Genomic DNA, 16460 nt, shown 5'->3' with positions numbered 1-16460 from the left:
CTTGTTCTCGGTATATCAGCTCATCTTCAAGCTGAACTATTCTTTTTTTACTAAATACCTTCAAAATTATTTTTCTCTTTTCTCCATTTAGTAGATAAATCCCATCCACAGAAATATTGGCCTTTCCTTCTTTCACCTCTGTAATCTTTACTTTTTTCGAGTAAGATTGAAAGTGACATCATCTTCGGATAAGTAGCCATCTGGTGGTAGCGTCAGCAATAGTGAGCTTTGGCCTGAATTAGGTCTGATCGTCCATGTACAGTCCCGTATAATGCACACGAGCTCCAAGGAAAGATTGAGATATTCGTTGCCTCTGTAGTTTAGTGCGTTCACCCGGAAAGTAAAAGAATGTGGGCTCGATTCCCCGCAGGGGACAGTTGAATTTTCTCTTACATGAAAAATTTTTCAACTTATCAGTACAGAGGACCAGACACCATTCAGAATGTGGTTTTCCCCCTTCAATTTCAAACATTTCATTGTGGGGGTTGATTTTTCAGTTCAATGTTCCAAACTGCCCGAAGTACGGGCACTTGACTGTGCCCTCATATTTAATGATTTCAGGTGAAGAAGAACTTTCATAATCCTGGGACATCACAAAACGATTCCCAGAATAAGAAATGCTTTTTAAAAAACTATCGTTAATGATCTTCTATTATATTTTTTTAAATGCAAAAGCTTACCGTTGCAAGCATGCACGAACTCTCCTGCATAGCTCCGCAGCAACCGAGGAATCCGACCAAAGCCATGAGAGAACCAGCTCCCATGAGAATGTATACGGACATGAAGAACTTGTCATTGTGCGATCCAGCGAGATATGAAGAGGTGTCTATGTACATCCATATTGCGATTGCAAGGAGCGCAACACCTGCCAACTAAATCAAAGAAAACCATTATGAAACATTCATTTCTGATTCAAAAGCAAGTCATTCAAAAAAGCCAAGAAACTATTATAATTCATACACAATTATGCAAAAGAACAGTGGCGTCAGAGCCACTGTTGAGTGACCAATAGAGTATGCAAGCATGCGAGTGGCAAAAGGGACTCAAAACGGGATATATGGTCAAAGTAAATGCAAGTCATCTTGCCAATTTCAGATAAGAAAACAGTGGTGTATTTACGGGGGAATGGGGGGGGGAGGCTTAGCCCAGAGCAACAAGTTCAAAGGGGGTGGCAAATTTGTGGAATAAGTGGTCATAAATTTGTAAATCCCCCTCTCCAAGGTGATAAAACCCCAGACCCACCTCTGCCTAGACAGCGAGGAACTAGGTCAGTGAATGACAAAATGCAGAGGCGGATTTAACTGCAGGCGTGTCCGGAGCCCTGACTTCTAAAGGGCCCCGAAAAACACAAACCTTACACTTTTTCCTAATTTAGGGAGCCCAATATTTTCTTTTGCGCCTGGGGCCCCAACCAACTTTAATCCGCCACTGACCAAATGAGTGACCTACAGAGAGTTTGTAAGTATGTGAGTGGACAAAAGAATGTGCCGGCATATAAGTGGCCAAAAGAGTAACCTAGAGTGCGTGAAAGCGCGTGAATGACAAAAAAAAGTGACCTAGAGAGTGTGAGAGAATGAGAGTGACCAAAAAATCGAATACATATATATGTGAATGACCAAACGAGTGCGAGCATTGGATGGACTGGTTAGAAAAGCGTGCAAGAATGAACGCCCAAAACAGTGTACAAATGCACGAGTGACCAAAAGTGTACGCAAGCACGTGAGTAACCCCCCCCCCCCAAGAAGAGAAATTAGTGTAGTAATTGACACACAGCCAGGGCCGTCTTAAGAGCATCATGGGCCCTTGGGCCAAATGATTGCTGTGAGGCCCTACTAGGCAAATTCTCGAAAATTTCAATCAGATCTAATTTTTGTGCGGCTCCTCTTCTCTTGAGGCCCCCCGGGCCGGGCCTGGGTAGGCCCATGCCTTAAGACAGCACAGCACAGACATAACAATTTAGTATTGGTGAGTTGCCCCCACTCTAGTTCAGATCCTGGGTATGCCCTTGTGTATACACATATACATCAGATTAGTAGGCTCCCCCTTTGACACTGGCGGGGGGGGGGGGCGCAATGCCCTTATCTTCGCCAAAGTTGGAAATTAAACAAAAAAAAGTGTGTATACTCACGCAGTGAAGCACCACGAATATTATGGCCGGCGCGATGAGACCTCGATCGTGAAGCCTTTCAAAGTGATTATTGATCCTTCGGCAACATTCCGGGACCCCCATTCAGCCGAAATTTATCCTATTTAGACTCACATTTATCCGCTGTCTCTAGGCCCCCCCATCACAGTCACGACTAGATAAACAAATAAATTACCACCAGCGTCGCCGACAAAACCTTTGATCGGAGCTGATTGGCGATCGGATGCCCCCGGGATAAACACTCATCATCACGCAGCAGCTGTTACGGTTTGGCGCCATAACAGTGAAACAGCTGACCAATCACGTGAAAGCGGGACCGACCATGAGGGGGGAAAAGAAAATCGCAAACTTACGATTCTTTTCGTACGAACGATTACATTCGGATCCTCGCAAACTACCGCATCCGCTTATAGCAGCCGTTTCTCGAGCGGGGCCCCTTATAGCGATCCGCGTTAAATTCCCAGGGGCTCCGCAACAAAACCTTTATACGCTAAAACGGACTCCTCGAGTCAACAAAGTTATCAGGAAAAAAAAAAAAATGTCTTCTAAAAAATACAGTTCGATATACAGTTTACAAATACAGGGTGCATAACAAACTGGGGGGGGGGGGGTTGTGGAATTTTACTGGCGAACCGATCAGGGCAGTCTTAAGAGCATCGGGGGGGGGGGCCGGGCCAAGTGATTTTTCTGAGTCCCTAACTGGCAAATTTTAGAAAAATTCAATTACTATTCAATTTTTCTGAGGCTTCTATTGAACCGATGATCCTAGAGAGAGTCATACTTCCAATTAGAAAAAAGTGTCCAAATAACTCAAATATATGTCATTCATGTTCCAAGGGAATGTATAGTTATTAAAATAGAAAAATTAACTTTTTATACAGTCCCCATGTGCCCCCAAAAACCCAATTAGAAATTTGTTGCCCCCCTGTCTCTCCTGATGCCAACAAAATAATCCATGTTTCTAAGGGCAATATTCACAGATATATTCGAATTCGAAAAAATGGAGGAAAGTTTTGTAGAAAAAAACAGCTCTGAATGCGGGAAAAAACCGTTTTACCCATGGTTAGCGCTGTCCCCCCCCCCCTTTTCCCACATTTCCTGTTTTTCGAATTCGAATATCTCAGCGAATATTGCCCTTAGAAGAGAGGATTTTTTTTTTTGTCATCTAGACAGGTGACATCAAGACTGATTATAGTCAAGTGATTATTAAAATAAATAAATATCCAGCCCCTTGCAACATATATGACATATTTGAGTAGCCTACTCGGAAACTTTTCTAACTGCTAGGATCAATTGTTAGCTTGTAAAATGCTATACTACCTGTTTGCTAAGCACCCTGTATACGAAACATGATTTACATTATAACCTCTGCTGCCACCTATTAAATAAAATACACAAGTTTTATCATTCTTGGATTGCAATTGGTGACCGGTTCTTGATTCATGAGCCGCGTATGAAAAAAAAAAACAATTACAGTATGTATATTACTGAATAATATTTATCGGCAATAATAATAGTTGAATCAAAGTTTGCCTCTAAATTTTAACAGTTGTTATTTTACGACACGTAAAAAACATAGTAAAATTTTGCGAAGTCCCCCTTAGCTAATTTTTTTACTGTTATTTTACGGCATGTAAAAAACTGTTAAAATTACGAAGCAAACTTTGATTCAACTATTATTATTGCCTTTTTCTTAACGCGGCACATAAATCAAGAACCGATCACCAATTGTAATCCAAGAATCATAAAACTTGTGTAATTTATTTGATAGGTGGCAGCACAGATTTCAGTATAAATGATTTTTCCCATGCACATATGTGTTACTGCCATAGCCCGAAATCGCTCACTACGCGAACTGGCCGGGTCAATTATCCAAATTCCGAGCTTTCGCCGGGCCCCAAAACATCGATCCTCTCATTCGGGATCACCGCTACGTTGGTGTAATTTTTGCGAAATTTATGCCATTTATAATTATGGCAACCCTAACAATAAAAGGATTTTCGATATCTTAAAGATCAAAGGGTCGGCCAAAGTTGGAGAAAGCCCGAAATTCGGACATTAGTCAGGTCAACTGGGCCGGCTACTTCACCAACTGGCCAATTTCAGAAGCACGTTCATGTAGGCTGAACTGTATTTTCTCTAGTCCGTCTCTATTTTCTAGGAGGCATATTTTTGCTGATGAAATTTTATTTTTACCCGTTTATTGGTTGTGGAGTATGCGGTGCTCCACGCAGTGCCGTCTTAACGCATGGGCCCCACCCGGGCACCTCAAGAGAAGAGGGGGGGCCCCCACAAAAATGAGATCTGGTTGAAATTTTCCAGAATTAACCAGGTAGGGGCCTCAGAAAAATCACTTGGCCCGGGGGGGGGGGAGAGCCATGCTGCTTTTAAGACGGCCCTGGCTCCACGGTGCTCTTGGGAATCCGTGTGCATTCTCCAGGGGCTTAGCAAGAGAAATTATAGCCTATAAGATGCCGAGTTTCTTCCGTTTCTAGGCTATGATGAGTATTTCAAGTTCAAACTGCAGCTTTTGATGTCGATATTGGTTCACTTGTTATCAATTTTTAAAAAAATACGTTCACCGTTCCTCACATTTTAAAAATTTCTCAGGCGATGACGAAGATTCACTCGCATATGACTCACACTGACGCAAAATCACTGTTTTGCATTTTAAACCGAAAGCCCCATTTAGAGATGCGCAAATATATTCAGCTGCACACACGCTCTTCCTTTAAAAAAACACCCCTACGCGAGCATCCGCAGAGCGAGGAGGATGGTCCTACATTTATTTAATTCATTATAATCATGTCGCAAGCACACGTTCTTTTTGTTCGGCGTCGGTCACGGATTTCATGGTCATGTTTTTTTTTTTTTGCACATAAATTCTAGCGTCGTATGGCAACTAGAGGCAATATATAATGCCTATTTATGACGTAGAATAATAATAAATGACACACGGTAGTGAATGACAAAAAAAACAACAATAATTGTGGGGTGACTCAAAAAACCTCCAATTACTAAATGTGAATCACTATTGTGCGAAATAGAAGAAAAACAACATCAATAATAATTATTACCAACAAAACTTTTTGGCACAACTTCACGCGGCGGAAATTTCGGAAACAATGTTGAGAGAAAGAAACACGCGTTGATAAAGACATCCCCACACAACGATGATTCATTGTTTTAATATTATTTATTACATGTATGGATAACTTTGTACATGCAACAATGAAAAGTTCCTATAAATCGGAAAAAATTTCTCGTATAATTTTGTCAAATCACCTTGATACTTGAACTATGATGCACAGAGCGTTGAAAGCGTCAACCACCACCAAAATCTTCTATTGCCTTTTTTTTTTTGGACAAGGCATTTCAAACAATACCGTCCGAGAAACAATGCATTTGATACAATCATGCTCCAACAAACAATGGATCTAAACACTACTGCTCAGAAAAACGCACATTCGAAAAATGATTTTCCAAGAAGTAATGTGTGTATTTTAAAGAAATGTTCCAAGAAAAAACGCGTTCCAAACAATACTTCTCCAAGAAACAATGCATTTCGAACAATGGTGCTCTAACAAACATTGCGTTCGTACAATGATGTTCCAACAAACATTGCATTTCAAACAATGATGCGTCAAGAAATATTTCATTTTAAAAAAAAAAATTGTGCAAGAAACAATGTATTCCAAACAATGACGCTTTAAGAAGCAATGCATTTCAAACAACGATGCTCCGAGACAAAATTGTACTTTAATCAATACAACGATTGACCAAGGATTCTAAATAATGATTCTCTGAGCAGGGGGGGGGGGGGACTTGGGAGTCTGGTTCTTCCCCCCCCCCCGAAATGTGAGAAAATGACAGAAAAAAGGGAAAAAGATGGCCAAATCCATTGTTCTGTCACTTTAGTCCCCTCCCGAAATGAAAGTGGTCCCCCCCCGAACGAAATTTCTGGCTACGCCCCTGTCTCTGAGTAACAATGTCCGTCCATCAAAAACTGTATGGGTAACAAAAGACAAACGATTTTCTGAGTAATGAGGTGTTTCAATGTCATGTGTTCAACAAGTTCATACAATATATAATTCCTTACATAACAATGCCTCCTAAAGACAAAAAATCTGAGCAACCGAGAATTCAAAATTATGATTTGCCCGGTAACAAAGCATTCGAAACTGCTTTCGGTAAACGCATTTCAAACAATGCTCCGATCAACAAAACGTTCCGAATAATGCTCCGATTAACAAAGATTTTCCAAACAATATCTTTAATGTCAGAGTTTTCAGGAAATAAAAGACCACGGCTTGATTATATTTCGTCCCATACCGTCGGAAACACAGACCTATGCCAATAACGTCGACCCATTCATTTCCCTCATTGTTGAACTTTCACATTGTCGAAAATTCCAACGCCCGCGGCTGAAGTTGGTGTGGTCGGCTGAAGTTGGTTTTCTGTGGTTCCTAACTTCAAGGCGCAAATGCGAGCCGATCTCCCCGTTAAAAAGTCTCGCCACAGAGAGCAACAGTCCTACAACGATAAATCATTCAATCATAACACCTCACTCATAGTTAGAAAAACTGGTGGCAGATGGCAGCACTACACATAACAAGCATTACAGAGAAACAAAAAACTTCACGTCAGGTTTCACTATATGCACATTCCCGCATGTACCGATTCTTCGTTGGGGGTTCCGCGGGGGGGGGGGGTGTGGGCGGGGTGCATGTGTGGTGTAGCAGTAGTAGGTAGGGCCTCCAAGAAATGGCTCGGGGATCCATGATGTTCTTAAGTCAGCCACCTCGTTGGGCAATTTGCCTGTTGTGGCGCTGTATTTGTATTTGAAAGGCTCGACAATATACTTCTATCACACATGAGCATGTGTTATGATTTAACCATTTAATTTCCGCAACAATAGACAACGTGGCAATTTTTTTTTTAAATCTTTCCCCCAATACATGAATGGAGTCTTCAGATGCAAGGAATGATTTATAAATAAGTCCATATATAAATTAGGCCTTATTTACGAATTTCCATCACGCGCACAGATGAGAGACGTCAGTAACCGATGAAGAAATGAATGTTCTCAAATATAATAACGCTGTGGGGAATGGTCGATTCGAGTAACGAGAACGCAGGATATTATGGTAAGCACATAGAGTTCATCAGCTTTCATCAAAATGATAGCGAAAAAGTGGCCTCCTCTTAAAGGCGGAAGGTCAAGGCTAAATGAGGCCCTTTACGCAGACACTAATGACTCACTCGCAACCCATACACTCAACCAAACCGTAGAATATCTCTGCCTACGTGATGAAATGATAATAATCTATCTATATACACAGAGCGTACCGTATAAAATTTCATGCTCGTCTTCTCCTCTATCGCCATTATTTTTTTTTTTATATCCCCGGCGATAGAAGCCAAAGATTATATCGTCCCGAAGTAACACCATGAATGACAGAAAAACTTCAAGATGGTTCCAAGTTGAACAGGGAGAAGTCCAGAATTTGAAACTGATAGGGAGAATTCAAAAACTAATGAAAATTAGAAACCAATGACGCGCGCGTAGCAGGATTAATGAAAATTTGAAGGTAATGAAAGATTTGTTTTTATCCAACTTCTATAGAGTAATCCTGACCTTAGAATGGTTTGTTTAATGACAGGACGTATTCAAAAAAAAAAAAAAACACGAAAACCGCGATATCACATGAAAAAGGCCGAAATGTGTGGTACACTGTGTATTAGAATAGAGAAACAAATAATTTTGCCGATTCCAGCAAAAAATACTCCACGTAAGCACTACATACGTACAGGGGTTGGACAAAATAATATGGACACCTGTGAAATGAGACAAAATCTTTATTAATAGGCTGTTGGCCCTCCTTTTGCATTAATTACAGCTTGCATCCGTCGTGGGATGGACAAGTCATGCACCACAGTCACGGATATACGTAGCCACTCCTCCTGCAAAAAGGTCACAGAACGTGTCTTTGGAGGTGAAAACCTACTGCGCAGTTTGGCCTCCAAAATACCCCACAAAGGTTCAATTATATTAAGATCAGGGAACTGAGAGGGCCACGAGAGGTGTTGCAGTTCATCAAGCCAGTCTCCGACAAATCCAGCAGTGTGAACGGGCGAATTACATCTTGGAACACAGGTCGCGAATCAGGGAACTGATATTGCACCATTGAATGAAGATGGTCGGCCAGAATACGGACATAAACCGATTTAACCCGCTCATCCAGGGCAATAAGTGGGCCGATACCATAATGAGACATGACGCCTGATGCCCCACAGCATCACTGATCCCCCTCCATGCTTAACAGCAGTCAACATCATAGGCGGTTGTGTTGGCGTTCTCCAAACGTAAGCACGTCAGTTAGTCTGGAATAATGTGAACGATGATTCGTCTGACCAGATGACATTCTACGATTGTTGTGTCCCGTTCTTATGTTCGTGATTGTCGTTTCAAGGCATTGCATGGTGTCACAATGATTTTGGAATAGTCGCTATACCTTGTATGTTTGCTGCATGCAGTTCACGGCGGATAGTTTTTGTCTATACACCTTCCTGTAGATGTGTGTTCATCTCAGATGTTATCTGGGATGTTGTTGTCTTGTGCTTTGTGGCCACAATCCGCTTCAAAACCCTTCTGGGTCTATCAGCCATCTTCGACTTTCGGCCACTGTTATAGTTGGTAGATGATGTCTTTCCCTGTTTGCTATATAGGCTGTCATTACCATCGACACAGTACTTCTCCCGAGCCGCTGTGGTGGTCGAGTGGTCATAAAGACGGACTCGCATCGTGAGGATCCGGGGGGTTCGAACCCCACCGGCGCCACAGTGGTGGTCGGCAAGAGTTGGTTTCCTGTGGTTCCCAACTTCGAGGCGCAAATGCGAGCCGATCTCCCCATTGAAAAGTCTCGCCACAGAGAGCAACAGGCCTACAATGATTAATTATTCAATCATTACACTTCACTCATAGTTAGAAAAACTGGTGGCAGATGGCAGCACTATACATAACAAGCATTACACAGAAGCAAACTTCACGTCAGGTTTCACTACACGTACACACACATTCCCGCATGTACCAATTCGTTAGAGATTCCGCAGAGGAATATGGACGAGGTACATATGTAGTTTGGTAGTAGTAGTACTTCTCCCGACATCAACAAGAGTGGCCGTTTCCATTACTGTGGCTCCCGGCAAGACGGGCTCCAACAATCATGCCTTTTTCGAAATCTGTGAGGTCAGCCATAACGAAGTTTTAACGCCCCAATATACATCGCATCCGAACGCTATCACTGCTACGACTCAGTGATGGTAACCCAGTAGAGCAAAATTTCCCTTTTGACAAAAACTTTCCCTCACATTCCGAAAATTGTGCTGCCATCTGTCGATGGCAATATGTAATCAAGTATTTTACACTAGAAAAGCATTGTTTTGCATTTATATACTTTTTTCCACAAAAATTCTTTTGTTTGACGAACACTCAAAATTTCCCACCAACGCCAAGAAATTTCCCACGTGAACCAATTTTGGCCAATTTCTCCCACGAATATGGGAAATTTCCCACGAGTTACCATCACTGCTACGACTAGACTGATGTGTGCACATTATCGCCCACTAAGTGGAACTCTTCCACACTAGAGGGCGGGCGTATGCGACAGGTTCCCCTCGAGTGTTGTTTTTTGCATAGGTGTTCACATTATTTTGTCCAATCCCTGTATGTTACATAACATTAAAAAAAATGAAAGATTATGTAGATGTACCAAAAATAGTTTCACAATGGAATAGATAAAACAAGAAAAATGTCGGCACAACTTGCGTTGGAGACAGACACCAAGGGGTTAAAAAAAGTAGAAAAACAAATTGATGCACCCCGTCCAGAGGAGAAGAAGGTCGCAGCCATCGTTTGGCTCGGGCCCAGATCACTCGGCTTTTTTGTTTATCACTTTTTTCCACTGTCAAAAAAAAAGTGACTTTTTCTTTTGTGACTTAGCTTCCTTTCCACTTAACCAAGCAAAAAATAAATAAGAGCTTCTTTGAATTCTTTTCCCCTCCACTCGCTGGAACGTCTCTCTATTCCCTTTTCGCAAGTAATTAAATTGAATACGGCGGGCCAACTTTCAATTCAAACCGAGCACATGGGATGGGGGCATATCGGGGGAAAGAACGTCACACGAGGGAAGAACATTTCCGATGCTTGGAAAACGTAATTTAAACGACCATTCGTCGGGAAGCGATCGTTAATCATCGTTTCCCGCAGTCACGTGACCAGACAAAGGCGTATTTACGCGGGGGGACGGGCTATAGCCCGGGGTGGCAGATTTCAGGAATGGGTGGTCGAGGAAAACAGTGGAACGGGAGAAGGGCGGCAAAATTTCTATAGTCCACACAGGCGGTGAAAGCATAAATCACCGCCTCTGCCTACAGAGTGAGAAGCCAAATCAGTGTGACCTAGACATCAGCGTTATCGGCAGGGGTTCCAACGTAAAGGTTTTTCCGGAACATCTGATAGTTATGAGGCCGTTCCGCGGAGCCCCTTGATGATATAATGAGGCTGTTCTACGGAACTCAAATTGTTGAATATGTTTTTATCCATAAAAAAAATGCGTACCTACTGCTGTCACAACAGCCCCCCAAGGGCCACAAAAAAAATGTTTGAGATCAAAAATCGGAGAAAATTCGGGAAAATTTGCATGAATGAGGGAAGGAAAACATTTTCCCTTAGTTTATGCTGTTTTTTCCTCTTCCCCAACTTTTCTGCGATTTTCGAATTTAAATATCTCAGTTAATATTTCACCCAGAAACGTGGAGTTTTTTTTTTTGTTGGCACATAAGGGAAGACAATCCGTCAACTTTATAATCGGGTTTTTGAATACAGGGTGTCCGTATAAAAAGTTAGTTTTTTTTATTTTAATAACTACACAACCCCTTGCAACATGAATGACGACGTATCTGAGGCCCGCGCGTTATTCGGATACTTCTACTACTACTAAACCAGATATGCACCTCGTCCATATTTTTCTGTGGAATATCTAACGAATTGGTACATGTTGGAATATGCGTGTATGTGTATTGAACCTGACGTGAAAGTTTGTTTCTGTGTAATGTTTGTTATGTGTAGTGCTGCCATCTTCCATCAGCTGTTCTAACAATGAGTGAAGTGTACTGATTGAAGATTTTATCGTTGTAGGTCTGTTGTTCTATGTGGTGAGACATTTGAACGGGGAGATCGGCTCTCATTAACGTATCGAAGTTGGGAACCACGCAAAACCAACTTCAGCCGACCACCACTATGGCGACGGTGGGTTTCGAACGAGGACCAGCAATGCACAACAGCGGCTGGACAAACTTTTACTTATAATGTCTAGGATCAACGATTCGCCAGTAATTTGCGACGCCGGGTGTTAGCTATACACCCCTAAACGCCAGAGTGGAGCAGTGGCAAGATGCTGGTCTTCCACTATGAAGGTTACCGCCAAGGTCCACGGGTTCGAATCTGAGGAGCAAGAAAATCAGAAACAAGTTCTGCGCGCAAAAGAAATTCGAAATTCTGTGCGCAGAGAAACAACAGGTCTGTGCAAATGGAAAAAAAAATTATATATATATATATGTGTGTGTGTGTGTGTGACCCCTATCTGGGAAAAAAAGGATCCCTGGGACCACAGAGTACGCAGGAAGTCCGTGCCCTTCCCCCAAGACCGTCAAAAGTTAAATGCAATTAAATATATTTGTGCAACGATTAAAACATCGAAGGAAAATACATTAATATGCTATCTCAAATCAATTTCTGTTGGTTCAAAATGCTTTTTTGAAAAAGTTGGTAACCCAAAATTCCCTGGAAGAAACTCATCGTGAGGAAAATGAGGCAACGCCTCATGTTTTGTAAAAAAAATTCTTACAACAACAAAATAAATAAACATGAAGTCACCGTTGCGATTCCGAAGCATCAAGAGCGCAAATAAAAGGCGAGGAGGAGGAAAGATCATCGGTCAAGTGCGTGTAGGTGCACCCAACCCACGTCGAACATTTTCCAATAGGCTTATCTAATAATGTGTAAGGAGTGGGTTCTACATATAATCCTCTTTTATACTATTTTAAAAGGAGCAAAGTCTATGAGGAACACTTAAAAAAACAGAAAAAAAAACTGCATTATCTTTTTGAAGAAACAGGATAAAATTTAAAACACACGCACACTATTTTGATACCTTACACGCGTAGGGTGTCCGAATAAACTGGCTATCCCCAAACTGTTTGAACAGCGGATGGTTCCGCAACCATTGACTTTAGAGGCATACTTCAAATTACAGAAAAAAAGTTATTAAATGACGCGCGGTTATTCAAAATGTCTTGCATTTTCGGAAGTCGTATAGATAAAAAATATATAGAAAAATTAACTTTTTATGTAGACTGTCTGCTAAAACTTCTGTTTGTAGGAACGTAAATGAGGGTCTGAGAAGTTTTCATTCACAAAAAAATTGCATTCAAATATCTCCGTTAATATTTTAAGTTTTCAACATTTATCGCCAATGATGGAGGATGTCTGTCATACACAAAATGCGTAACGCAAATATAATTTACGACTTTAAAACATAGGCGGAGATAGACTTTTATGTCTGGGGGGCACGATGATGATGATAATTCATCTATACATATATGCATTAGATTAGTCGACTTTGCCTTTGATCCTGGAGGGCAATGCCCCCCCCCCCGCATCTCCGCCCATGCTTTACAACGACCATATTTTGTAAACTTATTCACCATGAAATAATGCGATGCCTTTTTCAGTTACTTTTGTTCATAATCAATAAATGTGTAAAAATAAAGTTTCATCAACAAAAAAATGCCTCCTAGAAAATATTGAAAACAGCTATACAGTACAAATACAACGCCACAACAGGCAAATTGCCCAACAAGGTGGCTGACTTAAGAACATCATGGATCCCCGAGCCATTTTTTGGAGGCCCTACCTACTACTACTACTACACCACACATGCACCCCCCGCGGAACACCCCAACGAATCGGTAAATGCGGGAATGTGCGTGTAGTGAAACCTGACGTGAAGTTTTCTGTTTCCCTGTAATGCTTGCTATGTGTAGTGCTGCCATCTGCCACCAGTTTTTCTAACTATGACTGAAGTGTTATGATTGAATGATTTATCGTTGTAGGGCTGTTGCTCTCTGTGGCGAGACTTTTTTAACGGGGAGATCGGCTCGGATTTGCGCCTTGGAAGTTGGGAACCACAGAAAACCAACTTCAGCCGACCACCACTGTGGGGTTCGAACCCGGATCCTCGCATCGCGAGTCCGTCACTAAGTACACAGCGGTATTCGTCAATACGCCATCTGGATGCGTGATTCACGCATCAAAATTCGATTTTACTCCTTCAAATTTCATTGAAGAGTGAAGATAATCATTCAAATTTTAGGTTTTCTTTACGAAAATGTCTCTCTTTTCATAAAACTACCCATTAAAATTGTAAAGAAGAGTGAAATTACTCTTCAAAATTATTCTGTTGGATAATGTTGCAGTACAGTATTATATAACATGTAAGAAACATCATTAAACAGGAGCTCCTGCTTCCACCCATCATAGAAAAACACAATTGAAATAATTCTTTCGATTGTTGCAGCGCACGAAAGGAAAAAAATGATGGTGTGATGTTATTAACTATTTTACAAGCAATAAATATTAGTTTAGTTATCAAGTTTGCCTCGAAATTTTAACAGTTGCTGTTTATGTATTGTAAAATAACGTTACTAACGGTTAGTAAAGCAAAATGCAGTCCTCTTTGGCTTTCTGTAATTACAAGGTTATCTAATAACGCTATTTTACAACAAACAAACTTGAAATTTCGAAGCAAACTTAATAAACTAATATTGGTTAAAAGTATTTAGTAGGTGTCAAACCATTTTTTTGTGCGGTACATAAATCAGAAATCGGTCGCAAGTTTTAATCAAAGAATTATAGCAGTTGTGATTTTTATACGATAGGTGGCAGCAGAAGCTCCAGTTCAATGATGTTTCCTACATTTTATAATCAGAGGTCTCCAAACTTTTTCTAATCGAGAGCAGTGTCTGTACCCATCATCAAAAAGAAGAGCACCCTTACGGCAAGTTTGACATACCAATGTATGAAATCACATGATGATTTCAATCCATGAATACAATTTGTTCAAGGTGTTTACTTGGGACGTTGATCATGTGCCCGCGAACGCTAGCATCGAGCATTCTGGGTACTTCCGGGATCACCATGGTGCTCGCGAGCAACGGGTTAAAGACGCCAGTTTTATATGGTACTGTAGGCTACTGCAGCGTTATCCGATAATATTAATAATCCGCGTGTTAAGAATCCCCGGATTCTTAACACGCTTTTATTTCTAATGTGGCAGTTATAATGCGGATCGGGAAAATATTAAAAACCGCTCAAAGGGTTAAGAGAAAAACCTAAAATATCAAGAAGTATTTCACTTTTCGATGAAATTTGGAGCAGTAAAATAGAATCTAATGCGTATTGGCAAACACTGTATGGGACGTATAGTCATCTTAGGTGTCATCATAAAAAAACAAACATAAAGCATATCTTTATACACAGTCGACAAATATTACGTCGTTTGATAGATAAGTACACTCAAAAGCGATAAACACCTTCATTCTAGCGGAAGCGCCATCTTAACACTTCAAACTGCAACGGCATGAATGAATGATAACTTCACCGAAATGAAAATTGGAGAAGAAACCTTCCTCAACCCTAAAAAACACGGAGAAGGCACATGACGAGAATCCTCCCATATTGCTTAACCTTGACTTATTCTTGGAGCACATCACATCTTGCTCTCGAGATTATTCCTCCGGCGTTGACTTCCATTCAACGAGAATTTGACGCCCCGGGTTAATGAGGCCAATGGCTGACCTTGGCTTCATTTTCTTCACGATGCGGCTAATTACCACAAAAAAAAGTTAAACAAAAACGTTTTCTTCTCTTTGTTCACATTTCATTCTGCGGCCATCGTCGTTTCAGCTGCTAATCTGCTGACAGCAATCTGCACTTCACTTCCTGCTGAACATACGCGTGCTGCATTGATAATATTTAATAATGACCTGGCCACTAAGCTAAGCATGGCTCATAACCGTGGATGATAACATTAATGTCACTCGACTATATTTTGAAAAACTTCAAAATCAAAAAGCAAAGGACAGACCGAAAATTGATTCTAAAATCATTATGAACAATGTAGCAGTTGAAAGAGGCATTTCCTAGCGATGAAACTTTCATTGCAAGGTCATTTTCACAGCAACCCTAAAGATGAACATAGCTTTTTAGCTGGTGCTTTCTCAACAATGCACCAACTTGAAAACGGCTTTTTTAATAATGCACAAGCTTGAGAACAGATTTCTCATCAATGCACCGGATGAAGAACCGATTACCTAACGATGCAACAGATTGATAACGGATTTTTAAACAATGCGTTTGCTTGAGAACGGATTGCTTAATAATGCAACAGATCGTGAAACCGATTCCAACGATTCTAATGTGCATTGTAAGAAAGGATTTCTCAACAATGCACAGTTTGAGAAACGGATTTTCTAACAAATCCACCTTTCCCCCCTCCCCCTATATATTTATTTTCTCGATACAACTCTTATGGGTAAATTTTCATTTTGAAAAAGCCTTATGCTTAAAATGTGTCTAGTGGAAAATAATCACTTTTAGGCAAACAGATTAAGAACGGATTTCTCAACAATGCACGGCTTGAGAACAGATTTTCTAACAATCCACCAGAAGGTGAACGGATTTCTTTATACTGCACAGAACAGATTTCCTAACAATGCAGCAAATCGATAACGGATTTCTTAAGAATGCACCAGCTTAAGAATGGATTTGCAAACAATGCACCAGCTCAAAACGGCTTCCCAAACACTATGTTGTTGGCTTATTAAGATAGCTAAACGAATCCTGAACAGTACTGCATAAGTTGCTTGCAAACGACTTTCTTGACAACGATCTACTTGATTAACCCAGTTTAACATTGTCTGATATCTAGCCATGTTTCACATTGAAATGGTAACGCAACAACAACAAAAAAAAAGTATCAAGATATTATGCTCACAAACAATATCTAGACAGCACGTTCGTGTTAGAAATAGTTAAACGAATGAAGCGGATATTGGCTATTGACATACGTCAATACAAACCCTTGTAAATAGAATCTTCAAGTTTACGTAAATTATAATCTCGTAACAAAAACCAATTAGAAACACTAAAAATGTCGCGACATTCTCAATCCTCATCCATTATTGCTCGACA

General features: G+C 40.8%; 1 protein-coding gene across 2 annotated transcripts in view; it reads right to left on the bottom strand.

The window, feature by feature from the left end:
- Positions 1–16460, bottom strand: part of LOC149068896 (CD9 antigen-like) — a 67341-nt gene that overhangs the window by 18816 nt on the left and 32065 nt on the right. Inside the window, exons 1-2 of one of the 2 annotated variants that reach the window (XM_089250320.1) lie at positions 2129–2423; positions 681–872 (exon numbers count right to left, since the gene is read on the bottom strand). In XM_089250320.1, coding sequence (XP_089106446.1) covers positions 681–872; positions 2129–2230 — 294 coding nt within the window. In that variant the 5' untranslated portion in view covers positions 2231–2423. Of the gene's footprint in view, positions 1–680; positions 873–2128; positions 2424–16460 lie in introns of those variants that run through there. The other variant, XM_089250321.1, reaches the window with a different exon arrangement.

Source organism: Pholcus phalangioides, unplaced genomic scaffold (assembly GCF_987345545.1).
Source record: "Pholcus phalangioides strain wild (caught in Gottingen) unplaced genomic scaffold, Ppha-v1.0 ptg000024l_1, whole genome shotgun sequence".
NCBI classification, from domain to species: Eukaryota; Metazoa; Arthropoda; class Arachnida; order Araneae; family Pholcidae; genus Pholcus; species Pholcus phalangioides.
This window is presented reverse-complemented; position numbering and strand designations above follow the sequence as displayed.